Source organism: Apus apus, chromosome 8, assembly GCF_020740795.1.
Source record: "Apus apus isolate bApuApu2 chromosome 8, bApuApu2.pri.cur, whole genome shotgun sequence".
NCBI lineage: Eukaryota > Metazoa > Chordata > Aves > Apodiformes > Apodidae > Apus > Apus apus.
Genome location: NC_067289.1, coordinates 21,609,183 through 21,630,701, shown reverse-complemented (window position 1 = coordinate 21,630,701; position 21,519 = coordinate 21,609,183). Strand labels below are relative to the sequence as shown.

Genomic DNA, 21,519 nt, shown 5'->3' with positions numbered 1-21,519 from the left:
AGTGCAAAGTCTGACAACTGGCCACGGCTCGCGTGACCTGACAGACCTCACCACAGGATGACAGCAGAGGAGGAGGTCGCCCACCAGCCCAGGTTGCTGTGAGATGCCCCAGTCCACATCTGAACCCCTCAGCTACAGCAAGAAGCTGGAGAATCTGATTTATGTCTTACAGATGAATCCACTGAGCAGCAGCATCCCAAGACTAAGCAACAGAGGAGAAGAAGAAAGCTCTTACCCTCTTCCTTCAGCTGGCCCAGGATTGAGTTTTCTCCTCGGCACATGGTCCTGGAAAGAAGGTAGGCAACTATCAGCACCTCTGTGACTGGAGGCAACAGCATATGCTGAAGCAGAACTGGGTGAGGTAAATTGCAAACACAGATGCCTTTTAAATACCCCATGCAAGCAGAAGAAACAGTGCACACATTTTTTCCCAAACAACTGTTGTTATAGCAAGGACTGCTCATTTCCTAAAGGAGCTCATATCAGTCATGTAGGAGCTGAGAAGCATTTTTGCCTTCTAGAGCACACCACAATTATGAGAAACATGTTACAAACAGGGCTGCTACCATCTGTGCTACAGGTCTGGACATAAAATCCCCCCAAGAAAAAAAGCAACATGTGCAGAACACCAGGTCAGGGAGTTGGTGTGATTATAGCTGGGCTGGAAAAGCCACAGCTGACACCTCATTATGTCAAATAAACCAACACGTGGGCAATTTCTCAAGACCTAGGGTTGCCCTTGCAGAAGGAAGCTTGGGCAGAAGGAACTTGTTAGGGAGACATGCTGCTTTTCCTCTGCTTGCATCTCCTGCCCTACTTGTCCTTATGTGGTAGAACTACAGCAGACAGAAATTTCACACCAGAGTAGCAGTGGTCTCTGCAAACCAACTGTGCCCTGGTCATACCATAACACAGCAGGTTTCCAGTAAAATCACCATGCCTTGGGGCCATTTTGCCTTTCTCTACACCCCGTTTGCACTGCAGGGCTACCCAGCACCACTGTGTCTAAGTCCTTCCCATGAGACTGGCTGTGTTGCAAGTGCCTTCAAAAACATCCAACCTGGAGCAGAGGAACAACATTACTGGGGCAAGATGACGTTGCCTTCGTGGGGTAGAGCTGAGCAAAATCTCAGCCAGAAAGACAGATTTGGGTTAAAGCCCAGCTAAGGAGCCCACAGGGTGTGCACTCCCTCCCAGCTGCAGTGGCGAGGGGGACATTGCCGGGAGGAACGGCAGGAAAAGCCACCTAAAGCAAGTGCCTAAAGGAGAACACGACCATCAGGAGGGCAGAGACCTCAGGGGTGAGTCCTGGTTTGACGAGCTAAAAGGAGAACTGAGAATCAGGAATGGGGCAGTTGTGTAGGGGATTGGAGGAGCGCTCACCCCAGGGTGGAGGCAGTGACTTTGCCACAGAGAGCACTGGGCTTCACCCACCACACCTCCCAGCCCAGCGAGCACCACCCCACCCCTAATGCAAATCCCGAGGCTGGCAAATAAATGAGCTCAAGTGCTGAGTGAAAATGATACAAGCAGTTCTCCTCTCCTTTCCAAACAACTGTGCTCAGATGGATGACCCCCAGGGTGAGGCTGGGCTGTCAGCAGGCAAAGTCTTGGGCACTGCTGCAGCAGGCAGGGGGACCTGGGAGATCCTCTGCAGCCCTGTCCCCACCTGTAGTTGAAGTGCATTATGGCCTGCAGTGCGTTCCCCCCGCCGGTCGAAATGTCTCCTTCAAACCCCGGCAGCAGAGGGATCACCACGTACACTCGGAAACGCTTGTTTTCCCTGAAAGGATAGTTAAGGAGAACATCAGCCTGCAAAATGTTACAGCTTTGTATCAGGTGAGTGCCTTTGGTTTCACTTTCCCCTGAGCTGACAGACTTGGTTTCCATCCAAGGCGACTACACAGGTTTTAAGGGAGCAAAGCGTGAAGTCCAATTTCAGGTCTCCATCACCTGTCATTGATACTTCAGCACGTGCTCAGACCTGCAGGAGGAGAAGGATTCAACAAAAGCCACTAAAGAAACGCAGTTTCACTGAAGTGCAATAACAGGTTAATTATTTTATGTCTGCTACTGTAAAAGTTTGAGCATCCTGATAGCCCAGTCACACTGGTACTGGTGCGGACTGGTGTGTATGACTGCCTAGCAGGGCAGATCAAAGATCACTGAGCTATCACAGGCAGAAAACTAAAATCTAACCTGACATTCCCACTACATCCTGGATTTCAGAGGTCAGAAACATCACAAAAGGTGGAAAAAGCTCCAGGCACAAGTAAAACATTGATCATTCTAGGCAGGCATTTCACTGATACCTCACAACCCACAAAAACCCAGTTCCAGAGTTCCCCCAAACAAAGCCCTACTCTAACCACGATCTGACTCAGAACGAAAGCAACTGTCATGGCACGTCCTGGGGCTGTGCTTAAAGCCCACCTTTGGGTTTCCTTTGCTGACCAAAGCCAGATGCATCTGCTCTGCACTGGGTGCTGGCAGTCCCCTGCCCCCGGGAGGAGGATGCTCCATTGAAGGCTGCTGCCACTAGATGGCAAAACACACTTGGATCAGGACAAAACCGTTTCAGAAGCACTCTGAAAAGGAGCCCGCCTGCAGGTTTTGCTACAACTACTCCTTCCTCGGGCAAGTCGTGCCTGTGGATTTAGGGGCACAGGAATAGTGAAGAATTGTGGTCTCGTCTGAGCTGGGAGGGGGATAGCGAGGACCTGAATTTCTTACATTTCAAGCAGCACGTCCTTATAGCTGTGCTATGCACAGGAAACCAGCTTTAGTCTGACAAGGACCTCAGAAGCAGCTAATGAGGTCTTACTGTACACAGTGAAAGACTTTGAAAGGAAGTTTGTTTGTTTCATGAAAAAGATCTACCAACAAAAACAGTCCCCAAAAACCAGCTTGTTTGTCTAAGCCCAGTGTTTATTAAACAAGTTAAAGAGCCACCCATGAAAAAAAGAAGAAACCAAGAAAAGAACATGATTAGCTACATCAGTAGAAAATATTTAGTCTAGAAGAGTGAGAAGTGTCTAAGTTTAACTGAAGACTTTAATTTGCCATTAAACATCTGTGTGTCACCTACGCTGTTTTCCCAGGGCAGTTTGGAACACAAACATTTGATACAAACCATTTAGGCCTGAATTTACTTTTTATCTATGGCAATGCCAAGAGCTCTGGAGCATGCAAAATTTCAGTCTTGGATTCAGTCAGGAATCAGACATTAAGCTGGCACAATAATGGCCCAAATGCATTCCCAAAGGCAGGAATGGCAATCCAGAGTGGCTTTCCAAGGGGACACTGGACAGACACACTTGCCTGCAAGCCTCAAGGTTGCAATGCAAATGCCAGCAATGCCATTCCCAGTAGCCCTGGCACCACACCTCATTTACCCCGGGGTGAGAAAACCACCCCAACCTTTCACCCTTAGCTAACTGCAATTACTAGGCTCTGTGTTGCAGCTCACAGATTACCACAACTCCACCCTGTTACTCTGCCCTATCAGTAATGGCACAGCAGATAACTCCCATGCTCTCCCAGTTTGAATAGTGCTCCTCCTCCCACTGTGCCTCTAAACAAAAGCCTGTCCCATGGCAGCTCCTGTGGCCCTGCAGATACTGCCTGCACCCTGGTGTCTGTCTCTGGTTGGTTGTCTTTACCCAAGTAGGAATTTCCAAGACTCAAGTGCTAAGAAGAGGGAAATTTCTGCCACTCCAGAGCAAGCACATCTGGGAAAGCAGCCCCTGCACAGCAGGGTAGAGTCTTAAACAATGACATGTATGTATCTTAAAGAGAGACTCCAGGGGAGCAACCTCAAGCAAGGCTGTCCAGGATCAAAGCAAAGACAAGCACTGCCCGTGGTTTTAATGTTAGCACAGGGCTGGGCCTGCTGAAGTGAAAGGAGTGTCTCCAACATGGAGGGCTCCTTGCAGTGGCTGTAAGTTGCAAATACCCTCCAGCACTTACCAGAAAAAGTTCAAACAGTAGTTGAACCCTGCAGTCAAGTCCTCAAGATGCATTTGCTTCCCATATTTGAAGCCAAACCTCCCTGTAGATAATTTAAGCCACAAATCCCAGTTCAGCCTTCTTGCCCATTAACTTGCCTCACCACGGTGTCCAGGACTCACTGGCTATGGATCAAAGGTGTCAATGAACCCGAGTATAAAGGACTTGCTTTTAAACAAGTTCCACAGTTAAAAACACATTTGCATCAGGGTAAGTCTAGAAAATCACTTTCTGGCTGCAAAGAAACCACTGAAGAGTCTCTCTACTGCAAAAGCAAGCGGATGTTTGACCACATTGGTTCTGCACTGCAAAAGCTCTTGTACAGTTGCATCCATTAAGATGTTATTTTACACCACACCATATAAATGCCCCAGAAAACTTTCATTGCCTTGATAAGAACAGGTTACCTGTGGGCTTTAAGAATCCTCTGAGCAATTGCATCACCAATCTTGTTCCAGACAACTTTGTCATCAGCACAGCTAATAAAAAACTGGTTCTGCAGGAAAAGCAAGCAGAGCTACTGTCAGACACTGCCAGCAATGAACAAAAAAAAAAAAAAAAAAAAAAAATTTGCATGCTTTATTTCAGACCAAGAGCAACTAAAGATAACTGCTCGGGTTTGTGTGCCATTTGAGTTGAGGCTTTTTTATTATTAAATGAGATGTGTGTCTGTGCTTGCTTAAGGAATGAATTAGTCCTTACTATTCACACTCCTTAGACAGTTCACATAAAGAACAACTTACCAAGAGGCTAAAGAGAAGAAAAAGAGAATAAGCACCTCCATTCAGCCTGTGCTGACAATGACTCTGACACAGGAGAGCCCTGCAGCTCAAGGCTGTATGAATGCGAGACCAGCCCTATGAGTTAGAGGTTTGAGCACGCATAGGGGACACTGCAAAGCCATGGAGGAGACAGAAAAACTATTCCACAGGCCATGAAAGTTGCTGGCAATTTCACCAAGAGGCTTATAAAGGAAAGGCCTACTTTTTTCCACGTCATGGTCAGCAGGCTGTCATGGTAGATACCCAGCAGCCTGGTCCAAAGACCACTGAAGTAAATGGAAACAGCCCCTAAAATTCCCAGCAGATGCTGTATTACTATCCATGAGTGCCTAAACTCACAAAAAAAATTCAGACCAAACCTCAAGAAGTAGAATTACCCTCCTGATGGCTGCGAGCCCAGCCCAGAGCATCACGACCCTAACTGCTTTTCCTCATTGCCACTCACTTCTATATAGATGTAGTGCTTGCTGTTCTCTATCACGCTGACGTAGGCGTTGTGGATGGACTCCTCGTGGTATTTAATGCCAGCTGACCAGTCAGCAGCAGAACGGATCACCTGGAAAGCAAGAGATGAACATCTTCAGCTTGGTGCCATCAGAACATTCAGCTGCAGCTGAATTAATGAAAAGGCAACACTCTTCCTGGCACTATTCACCCGCCAGGATTTCACTAAATAAGGTATAACGGTGACCAGTTATTCTGCATTTGGAGTCAGGAGAAACTACACTCAAAAATAGTATTAATGCTTAGTAATGTTTCGGTTAAAAACACTAAGTGCCCCCTCTCACCCAAGCAGCTCGAGATGCAATAGAAGCAGCACAGAGGTCTTGTTCAAGGTCTTATCATAAGTTGCTTCTAAAACAACCTACATTTCCAAGCTTTAGGCGTGCACATTCAGTGATCTCCTCTCCAGCACCTTTTAAGGCTGGTCTCTTTTTTAAGGCTGGGGCAATGCATTTTTCCTCACAAACAGGCAGTACATAATTATACAGTCAGTCCAACAATGCAGGTCATGCCTTTGTCCTGAGCACTCAAGGTCATTTACTTCTTCTGCCAAATTCTTGCACAAGCCCTCCAATTTGTGACAATCCAACTCTTAAAATTCATCACAGCTCAGCAGCCTGCACTTCTTTATTATTTTTTTACTGGAAATCCACTTTTAAAGTAGACACTGCAAGATTCCCGGGGCATGCTCTCCCCTGCCTCCTGCAGCTTTTGTGCAAGAGAGCCAGACCAGTAAGAGAAATAACTTTTGATCATGCTCTTGGCCAGGCTGGACAAGCCCCACAGCAGACAGCTTCCTGCCCTGGCATCTCCCACTTTGAGTAAGGAAGCAATGGTGCTATGCCCCCAGTGCCATTTTCCTAGATGGAAATGTAGTTTTTAATTCAGTGTTAGCAGAGCATGTGCTCAGGGGAGAGAATTAGTCATGATTAGTCTTTATCTTTAAACACTGTCAAGACAAAAGCTTTGAAACAAGAATCTTAAAACATCTCCATACAGCCATTACAGCAGCACTTGGGGCCAGTAACACAGGGCAAGATCCACACGCTGAGGATCTGTGAAACATGTGTCAGTATGTGCAAAATCCTAATCTCTTTCAGAGCTCAAATTGTTCCCCGGAAATACCTCCCCCAGATTTCTTTTAAATCTGTGTCCAGCTTCTGCTTTGCTCCATGTCACTCTCCCTGTCCCCCTGACACCTCCGATAGTCTGAGCTCTGCTGTCTCTTTGTCATCACCATCCACCATCAAAGCAGGCTGCTGGCCATAGCATGGCTGAGGACCTTCAAGGGCTAACTAATTACCCAACTACTAGATATGGATTTGGCCTTTTGGTCCAGGTGCTGTATTATGTAACCAAACCAACCCTCTGGTCTCCAGTTCATCTTCAGAGATGGCACTGAGGGGCACTGCTGTTCAGGAGCCCACAACTCCTAAGCCATTTCCTTCCCCTGGACAGAATTCCTCTCCCACAGGTCCCCCAAGAAGAGACCCTGCAGATCTCCTACGTGGCTGCTCACTTGGCCAACAGGAGGGAGTGCTCTGCAGCCTCCCAAGCTGAACATCAGGATCATGGATGCTTGAGCCAGGGAGCCAGCCTGTATGCAAGGGCCATCACAGCCTCTGCTGCTCCCAAAGAGTCACCCTTTGCTTGCATACCCATCCACAAGGAGATGCTGCCTGTGCCCCTGGGGTTTTAATCACCCATCTGGTTTGCAAAGTCAGCACCACTCCCAGGCACCCCATGCTGGGCTCTGCTGAAATCCCACCAAGAATCAGGGAGCTCCAAAACAAAATTCCACCATTTGCAATAATAAGGACAGAAAAACAGCTTTTCTGAGTAGAAAGAAGGCTAATTCTGCTGTACTCTCAGCTCAGGCTGCAGCCTGGGCAGGAGCTTGCAGCCCCCCTATCTTCACCAGCACAGCTGGGGATGAGCTGCCCTCCCTCTGCCCCTTCCCAGCCTCTTATCCTGCCCTGGTGAAAACCTGGGGCCACAAAGCACATGTCTGTGGACTGGGGACCTCCAGCAAATGCAGTCTGGAAGTGCCCTTCAGAAAGCTGCAGGCTGTGGCTTCCTAGCGTACAATGAAGTACAGGCTATTTAATTGGGGTGTTTTTTGTGTTTTATTTTTTGTGGGTTTTTTTGTTTGGTTGGGTTTTTTTTGTTTGTTTGGTTGGTTTTTTTTCTGCTAGTTAACTTTGCCCACACTTCAAAGAGCTGCTTCTCTTCTCAAGATAAGCTGCTGAGCCCTGAGCTGAACAAAGTAACTTCCACACCCGTATTTACAGCAGCAATAGTGGAAACTACTGGTGATGAGGCATAAATGTCCTTTTCGGAATGGGAAACTTGAAAGCTCTCAAAGTCCTTCCATTTGAAAGACAACTTTACTGCCAGGAGACAAGTATACTCCAAACCAGGGGTGACACCTGATGCAACAGAACCATCACAAAGGACCACCCCTTTCCAGCACATCATCCCTCTGCCCTTCCCTGCTTTTCTCTTCACCCCTCTGCATGCCAGCACCCCAGCAACCTCCACACACCAGCTTCCCCACAGCTACATCCCACAGGGACCTTAAAGATCATCCAGTCCCACCCTCCTGCCACAGGAAGGGACAGCTTCCACACTAGACCAGGTTGCTCCAAGCCCCATCCAACCTGGCCTTGAACACTTCCAGGGATGGGGCATACACAGCTGCTCCAGGCACCCTGTGCCAGTGTTTCACCACCCTCCCAGGAAAGAATTTATTCCTAATTTCTAACCTAAATCTCCCTTCTATCAGTTTAAAACCATTACTCCTCATCACTCCATGCCCTTGTAAAAAGCCCCTCCCCAGCTTCCCCATAGCCCCTTCAGGTACTGGAAGGTGCTCTGAGGTCTCCCCAGAGCCTTCTCCTCTCCAGGCTGAACAAACCCCAACTCTCAGCCTGTCTCCAGAGCAGAGGTGCTTCAGCCCTCAGACCATCTTCATGGCCTCCACCAGACTCGCTCCAACAGTTCCATGTCCTTCCAGTGTTGAGGGCCCCAGAATTGGACACAATTTCAAGTCAGCTGCTTCAAACCCGACCTATTTTCCTAGGGAAAAAAATGCCAGATGCTGCCCAGCACAGCCCCTACCAACAGAGCTGGTGTCTCCAGGCTCCTCTCCTCTCCCTCCAGCCTCTCAAGAGCAGCACTGAGTGCTGTGTTGGGCTTGTCATCCCTTTAACTTCTTTAACTGATACAACAGTAATAAATTTGATGTTTGCTGTGGGCTAGTGCATAAATCCTGAACAATGCAAACTCTCATGCAGACTTCAGAGAGGTTAGGCCATTAGCCTCTGCTAGAGCATTAAATTTTCATTGCATTGACATTAGGAACTGGATATTGCCTCACCACATCACATCTTTTGCAGTGCCGGCTTTGGCTGATAACTGCAGACTCTGGAATAGAAATAGAGAGATGGAAAAAACCCAGCACTGCCTTTGGCAGATGGCTATTTGACTCTTGCAAAAAATCAATGTGCAATCCCATTCCTATTGCAAGCAAAGCTGCAAATTTGAAACAAAAGAGGATGAGAGACCACGTCTGACTAACCCGTGGAGCTGACAGGCTCCTTTCTTCCCTCCCAGCCTGCACCTCCACATGGCTTCCCACACATACTGCATTCATCCTCCCTGCCAAGGGGAAAGCCCCTGTTAGTGCTGCTCCTGCTACCCCCACCCTCCCGAAAACACTCCTGCTCCTCTCATCAGACCAAGGAGAGCAAAACCAGATGGTACAATATGGGTAAAATCTGCTGCTGACAGGTCAGGGGCTCAGGCTCACAGCGATGCTGCAATTCCCACAGATCCTTTGTATTTTCCCTTCCTCTGATCTGCCCACAATTGAAGGCAGATTTGCAAACAAGCTCAGAAACAAGAAAACTGGCAACCAGACTTTCTTCAATCACCCCACAGCCAGAGCCAGGCACTGGATGCTGGATTTTACCTCTGGGGTCACAACTTCTGCCTATAAAGACTACTCAGCACCAAACCAGGGTAACAGAGGTTTAGTAGTTGGCCAAGCAAAGGATTCAACAGCAAGAATAAAAACATCACTCTAGTTTTTTTCTGAATAAAAACGTTGCTGAAAGATTTTAAGGTATCTGCTTATTTCTGTACCACTGAAAGGAGACAGGGACACCCACAGCCCTCTGGTGTGAAACTGTATATTGGACAGGCAAGAGGCTGGTATTCCTGTGGCAGCAGAAAAGGAGGAGCTGTGCCGGGGTGCCCTGATGCTCAGGGCACTTGTGTCACCCGGGGATGAACGAAAACCAGGCCAGTGTGGGCATTATGGAGAAGACAGCCAAAATTACAGTATGTGCCTGCAAAGCCATGCCTTGGTGCTCAATGAGATCATCCAGAGATCACAATCCAGTGAGCAAGGGACCTGCACTCAGGCAGGGTGCAGCAGCCTGGGCCACCTGTATGCTCAGTGATGCAAATGCTCTTCCCTCATGCCAGGAAGGCTGGTACATTGCAGGGCAACATGTTTTCAGCCTAGTATGACAGAGTTCTATTTATCTGGATATATGCAGGGCTGGGCTACTCTGACACGTCTCCAAAAGTTGCAATTTGGCATAAATCAGACATGAGCAAGATCGTTTCAGATGAATAATTTACAAGACAAACCTGCTCTCTTTTTGCTGTTTATGGCATCTCTGAGAACAGCCCCTGATTTCCTGGCACGTGTCAGTCCCTTGCAATGCCCCAGCAATGCTGTGTTTCCACACAGCTCACCCATCAGTTAGCACCGGTGGACGTGACACTTGGCAGCCACCTTTTCAGCTTCATCCTCCTCTCCCTCAGGCTGATGCCCTGAGGCAGCAGCTCTGCAGTACAGACTGAAGGAAAGCTGGAACTAGGCTGTGCTCAGTTGAGTTTCTCTTTCGGGAATTGCTTCCAGTTCTGTAATCAGTAGAGCTTGATGTTTTGCTACAGCAAAACCCATAATTTAGGAGTTGAGGCTTATATTGCAGTTAGAACATGCTCAAGGGACACAGGCCCTGTTAGTGCCATGAGAACAACATTTCCCAAAAAGCTGGTGTCACAAACACAGTCAGGGAGGAATTACAGCCACAGGGAAGCATGATGGTGCCTGAAGTGAGACTATTTCTCAACAAGCTGCAAGCATTACTTTGGAGGTTGATGTAAAACACCCCAGACCCATGACACAAGATCCCTGTGCTGGCTGTCCCTCACACCATGTGGGGAGGAGCAGACAATGCCCTGGCAACCCACAAACCCAGAAAAATACATCGTGTTGCCCCAAGAATCCCCAAGGGTTGCTGTCATCTGGGCAGACCACTCCCTACCATGAGCAAAAACATGCATTTTTCCTAGTTTTGCTCTAATTGCTTTAATTTCATACAGCTTTTATCTAGAGACACACAATTGTTTTGCTGCTCCAGCATAACTATTTTGACTTTGTATTCTTCAACAAGTGCAGGTGTCTGCTGGGTAACAGCAGTATTCAAGATATGCACTCAATATGGCTAACAGGATTTTAAATATAGATATCTGGGCAATTTGGGCTGCAAGGATGATTGTCACAAACGAGACTGTAGGCTGGCTGTGCAGAACTGCAGGACCCACAGGGCTTAGTGACTGCATAATAAAATGCAGATGAAGTTCCACGCAGAAAGCAACAGCTCTGAGACTCCACTAATGCTGGGCTCCAGCTCACCAGAACCCTTCTGAGGCCTTGGAGGGCTGGTAAGCTGCTCTAATATCAGAGATAAAGATTCAGTGGGCAACGCTCAACCCATCAGGCCTTCCCCAAATGATAAAAAACAGATGTTAGGCTTCAGGAGAGCAGCAGCAGAAAGCAAAACAGAAGACGACACAGCTGTACAAAGTCATGGTGTTTCCACACCTGGAGTACTGCATACAGCCTGATCCTCTTACCTCTAAGGTGGAGGTAAAAATCAATGCATCTCTGGTGAAGGAGTTGCTTGATTTTACTGTAATTGAGGATCTGACCATGTATGCTGCAAGTTAAATTAGCAGTTTTCCATTTTAGAATTTTAAGTTCTGCAGAGGGTCTGTCAAGCGTGGCTGCTCCTGAGGTAAAGATGCAAAACAAGCTCTTAGGAATATGCGAGCAGAAGAGCATCAACACCCACCTGGACTGTGGCATGGACAGCTTCGGGCACCTGATACTTCAACTCGTTAGCAGTTTGTTGAGACTTGGGCAAGAGGAATGGGTAGGACAGGGATCGGTATTTGGGCTTCATAATCTGCTCGGGGGAAAAGAGGAAAAATAAATCCTTGAAGACACTGCAACATAGCAGAGTAACATTAAAAAAAAAAACCACACCAAAATCCACGCCTTGGAGGGCTCAGGTATCAGGCAGGGGCTGAAGTGATTTCCATGTCCCCAGCAGCAATGCCCACACCCCACCTTGGTAAAGTTCCAGCGCTGGATGAAGTGTCGGGCCACATCACGCGCCGCTTTGCCGTGCACCACGGAGGAGATGTCATGCCAGGGCATCCTCGGCATGCTGTATCTGTCAATGAAGTCTATGGGAGAGGAAAGCACATTTGGAGCTCTTCAGACAAAGGACAGGAATGTGGAAAAAGCACAGAGCTCCCCTCATCAGGCTAAAGTTTCTGTGACACGGATGGAGGGCTGTGCAGATGAATTATCATGCCATCGCCCACAGTCAAGCCCATGGACCGTAACAGGGTAATTGGCACTAAAACCCCTCAGAAGGAGTTTTGCTGCCTCTTTATAGCAGCCAAACCAAAATAACCTCATTACCTCTGGCTCAAAAGCAGGAAAAAACACAGTTTGAGACTAAAAAAACACAGCAGCGAGTTTGGGAGAATGTCACAACTTCCGGGGTGCAAAAGCACTTACCAGCAAACGGTTTGTCCAGCTGAACCCAGTCTTTAAAGACAAAGTTGCAATAGTCTTTTCCATGCCAGAACCTGGTTTCCCCAAGCAGCTCACCAACACCCGTCTTCAAGCTGCGGATGGATCCTTTATCTGTCACAGGCAAATGAGACAACAACAAAAACACACGCTCCGAAGTCACGGCTGCTCATCACACACCGAGGCTGAGACTCACTGCTGCAGAAAAGCACCAGTGGCACTTGCCCATCCCAGCTGGCTGAAGCTGTTTGCTCCCTAGTCTTCCTGTTGCTTTCCAAGGATGTGTATTAGTATTTTTTTCTTTCCTATTTGAATATTTGTTAGGTAATCAGGACAGGTAATATTTAGGAGTCTGTTATGTGGGGAAAAACAAACAAACAAACAAAAGCAGATGCTGAATCCTCTCTATATCGGACTAAAAAAATCATCCTAAAGTCGTTTCTCTTTCCACAGTACTATGACACCTCAATGTTACCAGGTGGCATCCCATTCCTGGCTGCAACTGATCTTCATGGGTATCAGGAATATCCCATATATAATCTACTTAATGTATTTTAGAATACTAATTAACTAATTCCAACTTCTCTGCTAGAGGGTTTCTTATTTTGCCTCTATAGCAGGGTGTATCTCCTCTAACCCAAGTTAGTCTTTATTAACTACAAGGAGATGATGAAAAAGCTCCTGTTCCCTCATTGAGTGTTGCAGGCTTTGTGTTTGATTTTGTTTTCCCAAACAACAATGTCATCTCTTTTGATGCAGTTTTACACATTGGACAAATGGATCTTGAATTCCAAATTGATGGCAATTTGAAATGGTCTAAAATACTGTAGACAGGGATGATTCCTCATGATGAGATCTAGAGCACATGTTTTGGGTGCAGAGTGAACTCATTTTCCTGTCCCCTAAGAAAACCAGAAGTGTTGACCTAGGCCATAAACATTTAACTAGCATTATTCCCTGACCCCAAGAGCAGCCTTCACCTATTGTACCAAAAACTAGTGTGGTAATTACACAGTAACATGCCAACAGCAGAAGCCTTCTCCTAATCCAACCACGTCACCAGTTAACCATGAAAAGCCTCTTAGCACAAAAAACCCAAACAAACCAAAAACCAAAATAATTTCAACAGTTAACAAAACACACACGGGCAGCAGTGCAACAAGACCAGGTCACACAAAGCAAGCTCTGCTGTCACCCCAATGAGCCAAGCCAAGCCATGCCAAAACTGCCATGCAGCAGGTATGTCCCACAGCTCCCTTGGGAAGCTTGAGTTCCTAGTGAGAGTCCAGGTGGAGCTGGGGAATAGCTGACTCAGCATGTTCCAATGGGAATGATAGGACACATTATCCAGCCAAAACACAGGACCACAGAATCATTCTGGTTGGAAAAGACCTTTAAGATCATTGAGTACACACACTCCACGGACTGAGCCTTTGATGGCTGTACACCAACTCATGAATGAGCATGAAGTGACCACAGGGGAGACCACACTTCATTTCCATGAAGCAAATGCATCTCATCCTTGTTACCAATATTTTATAACTGGCAATTGATGCCTTAGAGGAAGATGTTAGCAAGAGGAAGATGTTGAAGAACTGCTCCTCACCTACTACCAGAACCCAAAGGCAACTCAGTGAGGTACCATACCTCACCAGGCCTTGCCAACATGGGTCCAGAGATCAGAGCAGCTCAGTGCCCCTAAGAGCCCAACATCTTTCACAATAAAGGATGCTTTCATTGATTTTAATAAGGGGCAAAAGGGGCACCCCCATCAAGTCTTCATCCAAACATAGGCCTGGCAGCAGTCACTTGGTTGTTTCCTCTTTTTTTGCATTTGTCTTTGTGCATCAAGGTTATTTTAAAACAGCCTATGTAGAAGTTCCCGAGTCCAGTAAGAAGCTCCTCCCTTTACGGGAAGAGAACTGCTGAAATAATCATATCCCAGCATCAGAGCTCTTTCCTCAGCTGCTCCCTGCTGTCAGTATTGCTAATTTCTTTGGGTTTTTATTTTGTTGCTTTTTTGTTTGATTGTTTTACTGTTGTTGTGGGGGTTTTGGCTGTTGAGGGTTTTGCTTTCTTTTTTTTTTTCTTTTTTTTTTTTTTTTAATGTTTATTTATGAGGCAGTTTTTTAAGCTTCTGGAGGAGCTCTCCTGCCAGGATGTCTTCAGAGAAATTCTGAGGATGCAGGGAGAACAAAAAGCAGCAGAAGCTGATCCTGGCACCCAACCTAACTCTCACCATCATTATAATGCAAAAACATCAGAAGCTAAAGCCTGAAGGGGTCTGCACCTCTGCCTTCCTCCACTTACCCTGCCAAGGGTCAGCGAGCCCCTGTTTGGATTCTGTGTGGTGATGGAACATTTTCAGATGGGGCTTTAAACTCTGGATTATATTTTGTTGACCTCTACTGGGGTTACAGTAACCTGCAGAAAGTCAAGATGCTCTATTTCTGGCAAAAACACGCGTCCACTTTTGCTGCACCAGTGCCTGGTCCTCTCTGAAGACACCTTGCATGACAGGATCTCCAGAGACATCAAATTGCTGAAACTACAAATGACCAACAGGCAAAGGAAGAAATTCAAGAGCCAGCTGGTTTCAAAACAAACAGATATATGGAAGTAGCAAAGCCATGGCTTTGTCCTGAGCTGACTGCAACTAAACCAAATGATGCCCCAGCAAGGCTTCCTCCAGCCAGAGGCTGGAGCAAGATCTGCAGGGACTGATAGAAACTCAAATAAGTTCCCATTATCAGCAATATACAGCTTCAGGAGCTGGGGACTTAAGGAACATATTTCAGGAAGGACTCCATGCTAGAACAAATATCAAGCTGATCCTTGTAATTTTAGCTTTGAAGCTTGTTTTTCATGTGGGAAATTACAAGCAGCTTTCAAATATCCAACTGTTGAATAGTCTTCTTCTCTCTAGTAAGTGGGTAAATTTGGAATATTTCAGTTTAAGTGAACTGATATAAACCTAGAAAACACCAGTCTATGAGAGAGGATAATCACATTCTCAAACTGTTCCCCTTGCTATAAAAAATACAGGTTGAAAAATGAAAGCTTTGATTCTCCTTTGTGGAACAAAAATCTTCCAGCAGTACAAACATTCAGTACCAGGTACATCATCTGACAGCTTGTGACAATTGCTAATTAACTAGATGCAAACCCCCTGAAAACTTTCCCTGTATATTTTGCAGTGACACAAATTCACATATTGACTGCAAATAGTTATTTTTCTGATAGTTAAAGATCTTCATCAACTTTCCTCCCTTACAAAGGCCCCTAGAAATGATGTGAATCTGCATGTACACCCTCCCACCTCCACACACCATTTAGAAATGTTTAGTTGAAAAACATTACTTACTTGATTCACTGTCTACGCTGCTGATGCTGTCAGCATGGTGCATGCCATGTTTATGGAGATGCTTGTAAATAGTGAACCTTGAGAACTTTTTGGGTTTTCCTACTCCTTTCATCTTTGATGTGTCTGAGGCATCATCAGCGTTTCTCTGGAACAAGGGGCTTTCTGGGGACAGGGCTTCAGACTGCAGGGGAACACATTCAGATGACTCTGCTGCAGACTTAAAAGACACAGGACATTTCTGCAGGTGATGTACAGGCAGGAACCTCTGATTACAGATTATCATGTCTATCAAAATGCTTCTGCAGCAGAAAGTCTGTACCAAGAAGGCACTCGACAGAATAACCCATTAATGGTAGCAGTACATTCTTCAATCCCATAAATTTACTCTGGATTATCCCTCTTCTTGGAATTCTGATAAATTTAGAGCCCTTTAAATTGTTCAGAGGTTTGTGGATGCATACAGACCCAGGTTAGCAGAAAGATCAGCAAGAAAGGTATGTGCTGAGGGCCTGAGCATACAGAAGTTCAAAGCACTCTGCGAGTGTCTACTGGGCCTTTCTAGCCAAGTTCTATTGAGAGCATTCATGGCCTCCAAATTTTGACTGCTGCTCCAGCTCCAGGGGAAACCAACTGTCTATCTCCATGCCCTAGCAGGAGCTGGTCAAGATGTAACCCTAAAAGAGTCATTCGATGCCCAGATACTTCCTCCTTTCCCTTACTATTCCTCTTTAAAACTCCAAAACCCAACTGTACACTCAGAAACGGACACGCCATGCTCATCCCCACCGCCAACCTGACATGCAGATGTTGAAGGTGGCCACCAGCTGGAGCGAGCTGACTTACTGCCAGGTTGGTGCTCGACACCGACTTCACTGCCGCCATCCGCTTGACGCTGCCCACGTCGGTCAGGCGGTGCTCGTTGTCATCCCAGCGGCCGTACGCCAGGTCGATGCCTCCCACAAATGCCACGGACTGGTCAACAATGACAAGCTTCTCGTGGTGGGCCCAGAGGTACACAGAGGAGGACACATGGTCTGGGTGTCTCATCACCTGGGGAGAAAACCAGCACTGCAGCTCAGCATTGTTGCCCAATCTACGTCCCTCCAGCCCGAGAGCTGCCCCGCTTTTTTTTTGACTGCTTGGGACGGTGGGGAAACACCAGAGTTTTTAAAAGATGCATCCACACAAGCTGCTGCAATTACTGAAGGTACGTGAGTCCTCCCAACCTGGGCTCAGCCATTCTGACAGGCAGGTGTTTCCCCAAGACACGAGCAGCAACCCTTGCTGAGGATGGGATGGGTCACACTTACTACAACCCCGTTCTTAAGAAGGCCATAGTCAAGGAAAATGTTTCAATAAATAAAATCATGCTTTCAGTAGAGCTACAATAGCTGAGCTTTCAAACACAGAGCCTGCTCTAAAAGAAAACAACATATTGCTGATGTGACTCATTACTTTGGTTGTTGCCACTACACACAGGAAATAAGAAGTTGGCTGGTTTTTTTCCTATTTAAAATCAGCAAGTTGTTTGACATTCATTTATGAGACTCTTTTTGACACGTGTTTGTGACAAAGTAATTTCTATATCTAAGCATACAGCATATAGTGGGTTGTTTTTTTTAATTTTTGAGGAGAGCTTCCTGGGAAAAAAGTTCCAGGCTTTCACTTGGCTGCTCCCAAAACCCATTACACATGTAGCACACATCTTCCAGTTACAACTTCCACTCCTGCTGCAAAGATAATGGTGAATGGATGCTTCCCTTCACTGTGACAACAGACCAAGGGACAATAAATCTATTATTCTAGCAATTTGGTAGTCACCCTCAGGCATAATATATTGCTTGGTAAAATATAGATGTCTCTAATTTCAAGAGACTGGACCTAGCCTCTTCTGCTGGTTCATGTGCCACAACACATTTTCTTCTCGGTGGCAGAGCAGCAGCAAAACAGCAAATGCTGTTCATTTACAATGGGCATGTAAACATCCAGTGCTGCCTCTCCTTGTCTATACATGAACAGAAATGCCGAAATCAGACATTCCCAAATTGTAATTTTCCATCTGATGTAACCCCATTAACTTGTCACACGAAGTATGTTTCCTGCAAGTTAGATGAATAATTGCTTTGGCAAGTCTAAACGAAGCAGTTTTTTGTTCAATCATAACCTAAAGAAGTGAAGTTGCCTAGTGTGGTAATCACTTCCTCGGTGATTCTCATTTTCAGACTATTCCCACTGCATTGATGGGCACCATTGTTCTTCTAGTTCACACCTAAATACACCGCGGGCCAGCACTAGCTTTCCAGAACACCTGAATGCAAATGTTCTTCCTGCAGCTGCCATGTGAGCAACTACCTTAATGTTTGGATGGAGCCGCATGAGCGTCCGCTTGCTGTATTCACTGTTGATGCCCAGGGCAAGCTCCACCTCCTTGTACAGCATGATAAAAATTCTCACTCCTTGTTGCTGTCAGAAATGAAAAGAAACACACAGTATGCAGGGATGTCAATGGATAGAGTCCTGCAGGGAGGAAAAGCTAGGAGGCAGTCAGCATGCTGTGCCTGCAGACAGAAATGCAGGCTGAGGTGATTTGTTCTTGATTAAACTCCAGATCCACCACTGTGATCCCACAAAATGCCAGGACTCATACCACCCAGGAAAATTGCTCAGTCTCCAGAGAAGGCCTCAATACCTGGATTCGCATGTGAGGAGCTGAGCTGTGCCAAGGCCCACCAACAGGTCATTCTTGCAGTAGCCTCTTAAACATCCTTTGAGCTCAAGTTTCGCACACATGATTCACTCCATGTGTAACAGCATTGTACACATCCACCAAAGGTCAGTGTTCTGCTGTTTCATGTTGCCCTGGAGGTTGCCTACAGTTAAAAGCCTCTGCAGTACAACAATACCAATGTGGTCATATGGACATCCCTCTCCCAAAGCGGATGTAACCAACTCAATACCAGCAAACAAGTTATTTCTGCTGTTAGAGCTAACAAGCTCCTGGAACAAAATGAACTGTGCTCAAAGGATGATGCTTTTTGTGACTAGAATGGTACCCACAGGAGGGTTTCTAAGGACACTTGTTAAAGCACTTTCAAAACTGCCAAGTACTTCCCAAACCTAGGCAGATGCTGGTCACACACTGGGACAACTGCAGTTGCCACAAATCAGCATAGTTTAGAACCTTGCAGTGGAGTTTGCCAGCCTAAGATTGGGACCTAAATTTTCCACAGTCTTAAGTCCCTGTTTCCATAAAGCTGCTACTTGAGAGCTCAGGCAGCCTCCAAAATGGAGGAGGATTTTGTGCTCTCTGCTGCACCCAGAGAAGTCCATGGCAGCACTGTACATACACAAAGGAGAGCCATACCCCAACACCGACCAGCCTGTCCCATTAAAGACATGCCACAACTGAAGGAGCAAGCATTTCCAGGAACTAACCCTAAAACACTCCTCACTCTTACAAGGTATTTATAGCCATAGGAAAAATCCATGTTAACATGACAAACAAAGCCAAATTCTTCCACCCAGTGAGCATGCCCTGTGGCTACGTTTCATTTGCCAGAAAATAAAACTGCTTCCAAATCAGCAACAGCCAGACACACACAAAAAATCTTTTTTTTTTTTTTTAATTTATATTTTTTTTAATAGGCATCACTGCCTGTGACAATGCCAGGTTTGGGAGGGGAGGGAGTAAAAGACCACTTCAGCATGTCCACCTGGACTCCTGCCCTTCTACCACACCAAGAGTTCAAGAGACTTCCCGGCTGTGCTTCACATCCTGACTCACCACTCACATGGGGCAAACTCCCATTTCTAGCACCAGTGTTATCACGGGTTGGGTGAACAACTGAAGTACAACCCACACTCAAAGACATCACACTCAGCTGCTGTTTGGCTCCCTTGACTTAATCAAAACTTGTTCTCTATTTTCTGAATCCAGTATATAAAATACTCGAAAGCAGAGTACAACCAGCACAAAACAAGCTGATTTCTGAGATGAAAATACTTCAAGAAAAGAGAAACAGAGGTAGCAGCCACAGCTTCTTGCTCATATCTCAAAGTGCTGCATAAGAAAGGAGAGCTGCAACAGCACAGAGCTTTGCATGGGAATCCTGACCAGGAGTTGCAGGAGAAGCACCTAGTCAACAGCAGGTCTGAGCTTTCCTGTTCAGGAGGACCTTTGCAATGTAAGAAGTACAAAAAACAGATGAAAAGGCTATTGTGAGTGAGCATGATCCTCGGGATGACACCTTTGACCTTTTGTTAATGACATCCTGATTTTCTGGGCAGATTGATGGTGCCTTTCACAGCTTCAGCATGGAAAGCTGCAGCAGAAACACACAACATATGGTAAAGCCAGACAGAATCTGCACAACATGGCAATGTAGAAGTCACCTACCCAGAGCCACCACAAAGTGCTCAGTATTTCCCGTACTTCTAAATTACACAGGCCACAAGGAGAGCACCAGACAGCATCAGCTTTGACCCCACCAGGAGTTAGGGTAGTCATAATGCAAGGCTGAAGTGACCCAAACCTGAGAACTCAAAGGGGCAATCAGAGTGTGTAGCCTGCCGCCACCAAGCTCTTCCAAAGCCAAACAAAAGGAACAAATGAAAACACGTAACTTTCCAAGACATCTGAAATGAGGCTTGGCCAGCTTTAACTTTCCTTCCTACCAAAATACATGGTGCAAATGCTCTAGTCCCAGGATGACCCTGGAACTGGGTGAGCACAGGGGGTTTTCTGCAGGGTGAAGGTGACAGCTGGAGCACACTCACTGCTTTCCGCTTGAGGATGTAGTCCAGCCGCCAGTGATTTCCTTCCACAACAGGTCGTTTCATGAAGATCTCAGGGCTCAGCCTAAGAAAACAAAAGGGTGGGGAAAAAAGCCCAGCATATACAGTCTGCAAACAAAAAAATTGGTCTAAATAGTCACCTTGGGAAGCAAAGAAACAGAGGCTTATATAAAGTGGATGTGAAGGCTTGTGTCCCAGAGCGATGCATTCTCCAACATCATGCTCCTTGTTTTTTAATAACAGAGCACTGCAGAGGGCAGGGGATGTGTCCAGCACATTCATCTTTGTATTCAACAACCCATGAGACCAAGCTTAGCAGTGATGGATGTGTAAGTGAGGAAACTTGGACTCTTATCTATGAAAGAAAGACGCAGGAAAATAAAACCCCAAGGTAGATTTGAAATAGATGTGTGGACATAAAAAATAAGTAAGAGTGGGATTTCAGTTCTCCTGGCTCTTAGGCTGTATGACTAGCACAGACTGGTGCTGAATTTTCTTTGCTGCCTAAAGACAAAGCAACGTGATGTCTCATCAGCCATTTTATTGATTCATAGCTTTAAGGATTACAAGGAGTAATTAAAAATCTTGTTTAACTGCTGCAAAACAAGGTGACAATTTCCTTCCTTTACTTTTGTACTGAGCACGGGAAGTTGTGCTTGGACAAAGCATATTGCTACGTTCAAAAAATATGCTTCTGACAACACCATTTTTGTCTTAAACTCCAAGATTCAGATAGGTTTTGGATTCAAAGACATTAACAATTGTCTAAATAAAACATTTAAGAGACAACAGGTCTGAAAAGCTCTTGCATTGCTACCTGATCTAGCACATGGGGACCCAGGAGCATTTGGCTTACCTGTGGTCACATTAGAAACGAGGTTTACCCCAGTAAATGTTAACATCATGTTTAGTTTTCTCATACTAATGGGCAGTGGATTAGTAGCAAGAGGCTCATTTTACAGCTGGAGAAAGAGTGGCATAGAAACATGTCCCAGGTTAAAGAGGACATCTGAGCTGTGGCTTGGGAGCCTGCCCTACCATCCCATCCCCAGGGTCCAGCTGGCTTAGCCACGTAACCTCCACAAAGGCAAGATCCAGGCAGCCACGACTGGCATCCAGCCAAACCACCCTGCCCCGAGCCTGGGAGAGCAACCTTCTTCTGC

General features: G+C 46.2%; 1 protein-coding gene across 2 annotated transcripts in view; it reads right to left on the bottom strand.

Moving 5' to 3' along the window:
- The window catches only part of PLD1 (phospholipase D1), a 63,255-nt gene that overhangs the window by 8,148 nt on the left and 33,588 nt on the right, over positions 1-21,519 (bottom strand). The window contains exons 12-23 of one of the 2 annotated variants that reach the window (XM_051626308.1): positions 20,339-20,420; positions 17,915-18,025; positions 16,406-16,612; positions 15,563-15,779; positions 14,509-14,622; positions 12,184-12,312; positions 11,725-11,843; positions 11,447-11,560; positions 5,236-5,346; positions 4,416-4,504; positions 1,670-1,783; positions 236-285 (exon numbers count right to left, since the gene is read on the bottom strand). In XM_051626308.1, coding sequence (XP_051482268.1) covers positions 236-285; positions 1,670-1,783; positions 4,416-4,504; positions 5,236-5,346; positions 11,447-11,560; positions 11,725-11,843; positions 12,184-12,312; positions 14,509-14,622; positions 15,563-15,779; positions 16,406-16,612; positions 17,915-18,025; positions 20,339-20,420 — 1,457 coding nt within the window. The remainder of the gene's footprint in view (positions 1-235; positions 286-1,669; positions 1,784-4,415; positions 4,505-5,235; positions 5,347-11,446; positions 11,561-11,724; positions 11,844-12,183; positions 12,313-14,508; positions 14,623-15,562; positions 15,780-16,405; positions 16,613-17,914; positions 18,026-20,338; positions 20,421-21,519) is intronic. The other variant, XM_051626309.1, reaches the window with a different exon arrangement.